The sequence below is a fragment of the Falco cherrug genome, chromosome 3 (assembly GCF_023634085.1).
Source record: "Falco cherrug isolate bFalChe1 chromosome 3, bFalChe1.pri, whole genome shotgun sequence".
Taxonomy (NCBI): Eukaryota; Metazoa; Chordata; class Aves; order Falconiformes; family Falconidae; genus Falco; species Falco cherrug.
The window spans coordinates 80,946,345-80,958,020 of NC_073699.1; the positions used below are offsets into that span (position 1 = coordinate 80,946,345).

At 40.0% G+C, this 11,676-nt stretch overlaps 1 protein-coding gene across 9 annotated transcripts in view; it reads left to right on the top strand.

The window, feature by feature from the left end:
• Nucleotides 1–9,681, top strand: part of COBL (cordon-bleu WH2 repeat protein) — a 211,039-nt gene extending 201,358 nt beyond the window's left edge. For all 9 annotated transcript variants that reach the window (XM_055704951.1, XM_055704949.1, XM_055704950.1 and 6 more), the window contains 3 exons: nucleotides 451–570; nucleotides 2,704–2,955; nucleotides 8,360–9,681. In XM_055704951.1, the coding sequence (XP_055560926.1) occupies nucleotides 451–570; nucleotides 2,704–2,955; nucleotides 8,360–8,377 (390 nt within the window). In that variant the 3' untranslated portion in view covers nucleotides 8,378–9,681. The remainder of the gene's footprint in view (nucleotides 1–450; nucleotides 571–2,703; nucleotides 2,956–8,359) is intronic.
• Nucleotides 9,682–11,676: the final 1,995 nt, after the last annotated feature.

Below are 11,676 nucleotides of genomic sequence, written 5' to 3' on the forward strand. Positions count from 1 at the left end.
TACAGACCAAGCCACTGCTTATTCTGCACGTCCCTTATATTACGCAATGCCATTGCTGCTCCACTAGCTAGAGGAGGCAGAGGGTTCAGAGATACAGCATAAATGAAACGTAACTGAGGCTAGCCTAAGAGCCAAACCTGCATGGCAATGTGTTATGTCAGAACAGGAACACACAGCGTAGAGAAAACACCTGCAATGAAAGAAAAAAACATTACTAGGTGATACTAGTTTGCCACTGACTTCATGCTCGGGAGATATGAGACTGCATCTGGAAGTACGCATATCCTCACCGTTCAGTAAGGGTTATAAAAGGCCAAAAGAAGACAGACTGACTAGTCTCCATAGCTTGCATTCTGGTACAAGCGCCAAAAATATTTTTAATAGTGTTTCCAAACTACCTTTAAGTAAATGCCTAATAACAGTGTGAGGTTTATTCTTTTTGTATTCTAGGTTTCAGACAGTGCACTAAATGGCAATCACAGGAAACCCTCATATACTGAGCCGGAGAATGAGCGCGCAGCTCTACTAGCAGCGATTAGAGGCCACAGTGGCATCTCAAAGCTGAAAAAGGTAAGAAATAAAGATGGTAAGTGATCTTTCAAATGCAGTCTGTTACTGCTGGGTGTTTTGAATGAACCCAGAAATGTCACAAACTAAACTTTGTGCTGCAAAGAGAAAAGTTGATGGGGAGCTAACATGACACAAGACCAGATCTGACTTACACAGATAGCATAGCGGGTCTGGTCCTATCATCTGCTATAAAATTTAACTTTCAAATGGTGTGCTTTTAACTGAGAAAGAAGCAGGTAGAAATCCAAATTAATTACAGGGAGTATACATAAAAGACATCCAATATTCATAGTTTTCACATTTAGGTGGGGGGTTTTGCACTTTAGAAGTTTGCAGTTAGATTGATGTATTTGCATTACCTGCTATATGCATCCAATCCCAGTTATCCGAAAAGAAACTCTAGGGCTTCTTCATGCATGCTGTTCATCTGTTAACATGAGCTGGTGCATGCAAGTTGTATGCAAGTAATTGATGTTGATGGAACATCAACTTTCACCACAGCAGGATGATTCCTTCTGTCTGAAAGATTTACCTAATTATTACAGCATCTCTTACTCCTAGTAGCCAAAACCTGCATTGTTCTAGCCTTAATTTTCACTCAGTTCACTGTGTCAGCCAAGGATGTGTATTCGGCAAGGAGGTTTTGATTTCCCTCATGCAATGACTCAGTCCATTAGCACACATCAAGATAGCTGGCAATAGATAGAAAGAATCTCTTGCTTGTGTTAGGGAATTACTTTGTTTCTCAAATCAAATATCTTACTGCCCTTGCTGCAGGTAGGGTACCACTTCCTCTGAGCCTGAGAGCGGGACATACTAGGCAGCAGCCTTCTTGACATGCTTAACTGCATTCTGCGTTTATTTGGAATTAATGTGAATTTGTGTGGAAGAGGCTCTGACAGTGAAGTGGTGGTGTATTATCACAGAGACTTTTTGGAATACTCTGCTCCAGCAGAGAAGCTTTTGCCATCATTTTAAAGGAAGTTGCCTGGAAACCGAACACTTCTTTATCACACCACATCACCTGTGCTAGTTAAAGCATTATGTTTGTATGTGTACAGGGCAAGATACAGATACCCTGTGATGAAAGGGCTGTACCTTTCATGTTATCTCAAGTGTTCAAATTTTATCTGACATGTCATTCCCATATGTCGTGTTTGTGTGTGCAATGAAGAAATAGAATATAGGAGCTCTCTGAATGTAGATTATTTGATGGAGATGAATCCTTCCATTTTTCACTAGAGAAGTTTTGTGCCTCAGTTTCTCTGAGAAAGGAATGCTAATGCATCTGCTTGAAAACCTCACATTTGGCACATGATATTGAATTGCCTAATAATCACCAAATCGTTGTAATTACTAACAATTTATCATGATTACTACCAGTGATGTTGTTAACAGCAAAAATATTTGTTGAGACAGTTGACAGAAAAGCTGGCTTAGTCTGAAAGATTGCCTCCTCCCCCTGCATTCATTTAAAGTAGGATGATTTTCCAAGCTGGCAATTCAGGAAGAAATTTTAGTTTCAGAAATTCCACAGAAACACGCTTGGAAGAGTAATCAAATTCTTTTGTTCTCAGTGCTTTCACTTAGTTCTCTCTGGTCCTATTTTACTTTATGGTTTTTTAGTATGGCTGGAAACTTCAGGTTTGACAGCATTTTTTTCAATGAAGCCATGTCTGAGAGCTCAGTTCTAGAAGAACCTCCCTGTCATCTGAGATTATTTCTGTGCAGCCAGACTGCAAAAAGTAATGAGATTCTTGGGTGGCTATTGCAGCTTTAAAATCTTCCCGATTCCCAAACCCATGTGGTTGTTTCCAAATGAATACCAAGTCCAGCTTTCTCTTTTACCTTACACGCCAAGAAGACTTACAGGATGCTGGAGCTCACAGTAAATAAAGATTGAGTTTCTGAGACAGAGTCAATGCCAAACCCTTGATGCTGGTAATCAGCCCAACTGAGTGATGTGATTGAGTAGTAACAGATGTTCAACCCTATGAGCAAACAAAAGTTCTATGTGGTTTACATCATTCAAGCAAAGTGAAATTGGGGTACTGAAAGTGCGTCAAATATCATATAATTACAGTTCAGTCATGCTTAATGTTAATCATCTCCTTTCAACTGCATCATGAGCAGATCTCTTCACTGGCCTCCAAAGAGCTGCAGAGTCTTAGGAACGCAGAACTGTCCTTGCAGAAGGCAGAAGACCCTCAGGAAGAGCAGCTTTGTATTCCACCAGCCCCTGCCCTGCCACCACCACCACCTCCCACTCAGCTGGCAGCTGCAGCTCCTAAATCCTCTGCCACAGCTACAGGTAACCCCGGGGAGGCCAGGCAAGCCCTAATGGAAGCCATTCGCTCTGGTGCTGGAGCAGCAAAGTTAAGAAAGGTAAATGTACTTTTATATTTTATTGTGGATGAAGCAACCTATGCTTGCTGTGCTTCGAGAGCCATTTATAAACTGTTCTAGCCACACATTTCTTTCTTCCATCAGAGGAAGGTACATGCACTGTTCTCTCTGACTGAATCAAAGATCAGGAGTGTATTTCAAACCTTTGAACAGCTACTAAAACATACTGTTAAGACTAAAACATGCCTGTGCATAGATGCAACTGTATGAATAGTCAATACTTTTTAAAGACAACATCAAGAGTGTGAACATCATTTCAGAAAGCATTTTCATGCCATTTTCATTCTTGTGAATCTGAGATAATACTGAGTGTCCTTTAGACAAGGTGAATCTAAGAAAGATCAGTTATGAGACCCTGAAGCAAATTAGAACTAAGTGTTCTCTCCTACTTTCAGTACCGTGTCCTAGACTTTGATTCCCAACACTTACACCTTGGTCGCACATGCCGAGAACTCTCGGTAAAATTGTGGTGTTGTTTTAATGTGTACCTGAGCTTCATTTATTGGATGATGGATGTTTCACTGCTGCTGTCAGTCAGCTCCCATATGGTTAAATGCTCAGTTCCCCAGGTGTGATTTTTGGAGTAAATTCACTTACCTCTTTGATCGAATGTCTTCCTAACCTCAAGTTACACTGCATTTTCTTGGTAAAGGGAAGCAAATCAATTGGCCTTTGTGGAATCATCCCAATACTGAGCTGCAGTATCCAAGAATCGGCTTTGATCTGAGGACTGCAGGGTGTGTACAAAAGCAGATGCAGTTTTCCCAACACATGACTTAGCTGATGCCAACCATAAATGTGTAAAAAGTTTTAACCTTTTTTACTTCTCCTCTTTAAAATAATTTAAAAATGCAATCAAATTTTAATGTTAAAAAGTAGCCAAAAAAATCTTGTTTCTGGTAAACCAGAAATTCCACAGAATCGCACAGATTCAAACGAATCAGTGTTTCAGGGAACTTTACATTAGCATGCAAACAGAAATCTGGATTTGCAGTTACTTGTCATGTTAAAAATTACATCTATACTACACGTACTGTTATGGGGAGTGGCTGAAGTCACTTGGTTTGTTCAGCTTAGAGAAGGCTAAGGGGTGATCTCATCACAGTCTACAACTTCCTGAAGGAGGGCAGTAGAGGGGGAGATGCTGATCTCTTTACTCTGCTGACCAGTGATAGGAGACAAGAAAATGAAATGAAGCTGCATCAGGGAAGTTCAGATCGGAGATCAGGAAAAAGTTGTTCACTGAGAGGGTGGTTGGTCACAGGAGCAGGCTCCCCAAGCAAGTGGTCGTGGCACCAAGCTTGTTGGAGTTCAGCAAGCATCCAGACAACACTCATAGTCATATGGTTTAGTTTTAGATCATCCTGCAAGGAGCAGAGAGTTGGACTCAATGATTCTTACAGGTCCCCTACAACTCGAGATACTCTATGATTCTAAGACTACAGATTATGAAGAAATAATACTCCAGATCAGGCCTTCCCCCACTTTGCCAATTTACAGAATAAACAGGATTTGGGCATTCAAGAATAATTACTGCAGTTGTTTTCTAGATGTTTCCAAATTCCTTGTTCTTCCAAATACATTCCTCTTGCAAAAGTCTCTGAGGGGACCCATAGCTCTACTCATTAAAACAGTTCTTTATCATATCCTTGGGTATTTGTTTCAAAACAGTTGGATAGCAAGTGCAGGCAGTGAAAGTAAACTGGATATACTGTGCCTGTCTTCTTCCATTTTCAAGACAGTAATTTTTGGTAGGTTTGACTTTGAAATGACAGAGGAGTACGTCCCTTATTATATAGGTCTTTCATGGAAATAAAGGCAGTAGTGTTTTGTCCAAGACAGCATGATTTTTCTCACTACTGTGCTGTTCTTTCAGATACTGGATATATAAGCTAAGTCTTGTATATGCCAAAGACATTGTATCACTTTGACATCTGAGATCTCATGCCCTTGATAACTGATAGAAGTTAAAATGTTGTCAGATCTCTCAGATTTTCTATCTAGTGCATATTAATACCTCTTCTAGCTTGCTGCATTAAATTAAGAACAGAATTCTGATGCCTTCCCTGCCATTGGACAACTTATGACAGCAAAAGTTGAACCCGTAGAGGAGAGAGAATACATGATGGCTGCATATCAGGGTTTTCTTCCTTTAGAGCTGAAGAACATGTCTCCAAAGAACACTGAGGGGTTTTGAAGACAGTGACTGGCAGTGGTTTTGTGCCAGGGCTGAGGCAAACTTTTTTCTTTATTTTGCCTCCTCTGTCAAAGATCTATGATGTTATGATTTGGATACATGAGCACAGAGCCATGTTTGGCCTTGCTTTCTCGAAGATTCTGGTGGCAGCAACTAGACAGCAGAGTAGGTAGTTCAGTTCGGTGATTGCATCTGCTTCTCTTCCATTGTCTTCAAGTTTTCTGGGACAAGGGCTTCTGATGGGGAAGTCATTTATTTAGCTAATATTGTGGGGAACTGGGGAGAATCTGTATGGCTTGCTTATGTATGACTGTGTCTTATTTAAGAGGAGTTATTTGCAATGGAAGTAAGTCAAATGGAGCTGTCGGGGTAATTAAATGTAAAAAGCAACTCATTGCCTAGATAAGGAGCATCCCAACAAACATTTGAGCTCTAGTAATAGCTGTGAAAAGGCAACTCCTCCACTCCACCCCTGATTACACAGCTGTTTGTGAAAGTGATGAACTTTAAGGTTAAAAGATGCACTGTGCATGAAGGAAGGAGAGAAGCTGCTGCAGGCTGACCTTGTCTTGCTGAGAGCCAGGGTCTGCACGACACAGGCTGTAATGGGGTCAGCCAAAACAAACCAGAGCAAAAACAGGTGCTTGAGGGAGATGCCAAGTGCAGGTAAAACAGTATGTGCATAGCTCTCCTGGCTGTTACTTAATCCATTTCTTGGAGTACTGTGCCTGTTTTGGCAAATAAATCACACTGTGTTTTGAAGAAATGGCTTCTGTTTTATTGCACTCTGCTGCTGTCCACAGACTCCCAAAGGAAAATTCTTGTGGGTGCCAAGCCCAGCTGGGCCTGCTCCATAAAATGGGTCATCTCCAGTGCAGTGCAGTTCAGGGACCTGCAAGAAAGTGGTTACCCTACTGGTCCTACCCAAAGGGAACGGAGATGGAGACATGTTACTGGAGCTTACTGGGCTGAACTTACCAAACTGGAAAAGACCTAACAATATGCGGGAAGTGACCTTTCTCTCCAGTTTTCAAAATGGTCTGTCAAGGAGCCTGGCAGGTGTTTTAACATATCCAAAGCATAACAGCAAGTCAGGGAGATGGCATCAACTAAAACCACCAAGCAGGGTGGCTGACCTAGTGCCTTTGGTGTTTAATTGTCTTGAGAAATGAACATATCTCACTAGCAAGGAGCCTGCTTCCCAGCTGTGCAGTTGATCAGTTGATCTAGGAAAGAAACAGCTGATCTGAGACTGAATTTTGGCTAATTCTGGTGATGAAAACTCAGGTCATAGAGCTGTGCCATTTGAGCTTCTGGTGTTAAAAGTGGACTAGTGTTTTCCTTAAATTGTACCAAGTGATTTTGTCACAATTTCACATACTTCAGATCTTTATGTCTTAATTTTTAACTCTCTGTCTCAGAAAATGAAAAATAAGCCAGCTAGATTTCTGAAATTCTATGTATCATTGCATGTGTATTTTTGTGTCTGTGTAACTTGCCTTGGGATTTACCATGATTATCTGTGGAGAAAACTATTAACTACGCATGCAAATAATACGTTAGATGTCTAGCTGTAGGTATAGTTGCAGCACAAGCCCATGCAGGATTAAAAATCTTACCCAACAAACAGAAGCTATAAAAGTTGCCTTCGCTTATGTACCATCTACTCATTTTAGATAGAGTTGTACCCAAGGATTTGCTAAAAATATTGCGGGGGCATGTGCCTGCACAGGGTGGGGAAGGCAAGCTGTGTATCTGAAGAACAGGATTTTGCTAATGTTAAAATGATTGTTGTAGACCACTTTTTAATGGTACATGCAAGACGGATTCTACAGATTTCACATATTTTCTAATAGAGATTGGAGCTGCATCTAAGCAGCCTTTTCTGTTTGCTCACTGCAATTTAAAAAATTAATTTGGCTCCGTCACAGTATCCACAAGTGTTCATGCCAATGTTCGGCATCAGCACTTAGTCACATGAACTCTTGATACGTGCAGTGTATCATTCTGTTGGCAATCAAAGGAGCCAGGTAAGGAAGTTACTGCACCCATAACAATGAATCCTTGGTATACACTGGCATAATTTGAAGTTGGTTGCCAACAAGTGATGCATCGATTTGCATTATGGCACGTTGAGTATCTTCTAGGAAGCGTGGCCTAGTTACATACCTCTATGTCAAGCAGTAGACACCTCACCTTCTCACCTAATCAAAGATACATAATTGTGAATGAAGAAATACAGTTGCTGTAGTTGCAGAGACAGAGATTACAGACTCAAAGCCACAGCTGATGTTGGCTTTGGTATGCTGGAAATGGGGCAGGAGGCCCCACTAAAAGCTTGGCTGAGCTTGATATACAGGTAGTCAAATGAGTCTGCAAAGTGATTCTAGTTCCCATGCACAGTGGGAGGCAGTTGTTTGCATGCTATTACTCTATTTGAATTGAATGATAAAATTTAATTTGAACTCTTCACCTTGCTAATAATTTATACTGTGACCTATTTTTCTCCTCAAGAATAAAGCTTCTGCCAGAGATACTAAGGCCGAAATGGCAGATTTATACTTGACCAAATACATTATTCCTGTTTAGCTTTTGTGGTGACCTTAATGTATATCTCTCTGATAGAATCAAAGCTCAGTAACTTTCATTTTGGAAGAGCAGCCTAGCATACTTACTTAAAATTAAGCATATGCTTAGGCGACCTGAGGACTAAGAGAGAAGGTAAGTTTTTGTTTGTTTTCCTGAACTGCAGTCTTTGGGAGTTTCCTTCATTCGGTCAGGAAGCAAAGTACCTACCCATCAATTGATTTTTATGACCAGTGACAGCTAACCAATACTGAACAGATTTTGACTGTCAGACATTGCGTACTCGCAGCCTGGGTTTCTGTTCATTTCACAAAATGAAGGAAGTTCACAGAAAAATATGTCACCTATGTTCCAGTAATCATGTAGTGACAGCTGTAACACCTAAGGATGTATGAGGTGTCAGTTTTTAGGGAAGGATAACACCTTTCATTAGACCAACTGATTCAGCTAGAAAAAAGCAGATAAGCTTTAAGTAGTCTCACGGAGCTGATGGAGAGACCAAGCCTGAAAACAGCCCCACAGGAGAATGTTTGATTAACAATGTCAACAGTTGGAGGTTTAAAAATATCTTGAATGATCAAGTGCTTTTCTTTGTTATAGGTCCCTCTGCTCGTTTGAATCATGTATAAAGAACAGGTAATTGGAAAACCTAAACCCGTGTGCACCCATAACCATCATTCAAGGTCTGAAGTGGCAAAAAAAAATCAAGAAGTTTAGTTTATTCTCTTGTCTACAAGCCAAAATAAGTTGTAGTTAATTTTCTGTGTGTTCCTGCATAATGGTTCTAAGGGGAAAATATGTTGCTCTGCTGTAAAGTTTCTGTGCCAAGGAACTGTGTTTTGCCTCTGAATATTTAAGGTTGCCAATATACTATTCTTGTTGGCAGGTTAATATAATATAAACACTGTGCAATCCTGTGTTAATACTTAATTGTGTTTATGGGCAAAATTAAGACTTTGCTAGCTCTCCGAAAAGTAATACTCATTTCAAGTTGTTAAAAATACGTAACGATTTCAGACTATTTACCTGCTTCTTACTTGATTTGGAAAAAGGCTGTAAGCAATTAGAGTGAAAATCAGAATAAAGATCTATAAAAAACAATCACAAGAAAAACTTAACGGTACATTATGAAGGACCTAATTTGTCATATGCTGCAGTTGTTGGTTTTTAAAATTAGGTGAACTTTTTATCTCTGTTGGAGCTCTGAGAAAGCAGGCAATCAATAGTGAATGTGAGACAGTGTCTATTGAAAAGTTACTTACGGGATATGATGTATAGAATGCTAATACAGAGATATACTGAATCCTAGTAACATTCATGGCACTTTAAAAACATTAAGACACCTTAAGGGATCTCTGTTTGCAACAGACTGTGAAGGTTATAAATAAGATTCAGAGTACTGCATAGAGATCCAAGATTTAGGATTCATTCCTGCACTGCAAAATGAAGTGAAGCTGGTTTGTATCAGTAACCAGGACTTTTGTCGTCTCTTCTTGACGTCATGAGTAAGTTGGCCCTTTGTTTCCAGTTCGTGTGGCTGTTGTATGTTGTCTCACAAGTATTTATAGCAACATCTTTTTCAAATGTTAACTACTTTGGTAGTTGTTGTTGTTGTATATATGTTGAAAATTTTTGTTAAATTGATTAACTTAAAAAGGACAAATGAAAATGCTTTTTCACATTTCCTATATTGTAATGAAACTGATGAAGCGGAAGTTTGTATATTTACATTTTTATAATCACAGACCAGAGTGGTGGCAGATTCTTTTTTTTTTTTTGGAGCTGAACTTTAAAATGTATAGCTATGTAATGTTGAAAGCATGAGAATATTTAGCCATCTGCATCTAATATTACTATATATTATATATTGTAAAATATTGATGTCTGTTAGTGCCACGAATAAAAACAAAATCAAAACCTGACATGGCTTGAAAGACTCTTTTTGCCAAATATTTTCCATTTACAAAAAGAAATTAGAACTAGAGATGGACTTAAGCAAACCAGTATCCTGTGTTTGATATCTCAGGTCTAATATAAAATGTCTCAACCCAGGAAAGGGCTCACAACTAGTAAGCTAGGAACACAGTAGAAATCACCAACTAGAATCAAGATGTCAGTTATGTACATCTTTGTAATGCGGTGCTGATAATGATCCATTTCCTCATTAGAGAGGGTAATATGTTCAGAATTAAGGTGCTGTGTCACACCCTAGGATAAATAAGATCACTTCTGTTGACTGGTTAGCCTTTTATTTGCCTTCAATGTCTTCTCAATACGCTTTACATCAGAAATTTTAACATGCTAAAAATGCTGTCGCAGGAAAGGATTCGGTCACTCGTGAGCTTGGATGCTGTAGATAGTTCCATCGGCAGCAAATACAGCTTCCTTTGTTAGGTGCTATAAGACAAAATTCAGTGCAGGTCTCTTCTTTGGTTTTAGTGTTGCCTAAAGGCCCTGGGTCTGTAGCACCTCCTTACTAACACACTGTAGTGTGAGAAGTTGTATGGGTACTTACTTAAGGGATCCAAAGCTGGATTTTGAGAAAATAAGATCCTCCAGGCTTTGCAAGGAAAATCTTGTGGTGCTGAGTGCTGGCACTGCATAGAACTGAAGTTTATAAGAGAGTTATTCATGGATAGACTTCCGAATATTGAATTCCTATGGGTAAAAAAACTATAAGAACAGCTGCAAGGTGAGATGTAACCTTTACCATGACCAAAAAAAATGGTGAAAAATTCTGCTGGCTCAGTCACAGCTCACGCTAAAAGTGGGGGGGTTGTTCAGCTGCCTACACTCAGAAGCTAGACTGGGTGTTCATTCCCTTCTGCTGTTGATGGGAGCTGTGTATGCTCTTACCCTGTCATCCAGGTGCTGTTGAATTCCTAGCAGCAGCTTAATTTAACACTAAGTGAATGGAAATCTTACTGTAAACCCATCTATAATGAAGTCTAGTTACAGGTCTGACCCTTCTGTATAATAACTTCCTATTACTGCTTTTAGAGGTCTTCATTTGGGAAGTAATCACGTGCCAGTGTTTTAGTTCGTATCAGGCAAGCACTTTTGAAGCTCTTCATCCCCTCATCCCTTCGTTTATCCTGCTTCAGGGCTTGGAAACTGTGTTCCTGTTGGATGAAATGGATTCAGGAGACACGCTCCAGCACAAATTGGCATTCAGTCCCTGGAACCAGGCTGGAGCTCATCATAAAAGAAAAACCCTGAAATGTGTCTGGTAAAACCACTGTGTCCTCAGCACCAAGTATTTTCACCTATACAGCTGCTGTTACTGGCCCACACTGTTTGCTAGTGCAGACACAGCCTGTGTCTAGAGGTATATATGCCATTTGGGTCAGTCCCTGACATCCTTCCATGGCTCCTGTAGCTTACCGTCCGCAGGCTGGTTTCTTTCTCGAAGGACTGAAGAAAGGGCAGTGAGCTCCCGTTCTCCTCAGTGCATCTCTCGGCATAGATTTCCCCCGTGCACTCTTAGCTCACTCGTCCAGAGGAAAGAGTCTGATACATGCCTGATTCATCTGGTCCTTTATATTGTCTTTTTGAGTAAGATACTTCAATGAGGTGAAAAATGGTATCACCAGGGAAATTGAATGGAGAATTTGGATTTAGTATCTTTATTCCTTGTACAAGTATAAATCAATGTTCAGGGCTTTGAGAAATCTAGTCTCGTGTCTCAAAATTTGTAGGTCTCCCCTCCCCTTTTTAACGTATTTTTATTAAATTTTTCTTTTAACTGAGTTCAGAGCATTACTCAACTATAAAGCCAGCATTAAATCGCTCTGATTAGATATTTGACTTTAAATAATACTGGCTGTCTGCGTGAGCTATGTGACTTATGTGACTTCATTATAGGTTATTTCTTGTACAGACAGCCTGCTAACATTGGTTGTGCAGAGTGTTGGACC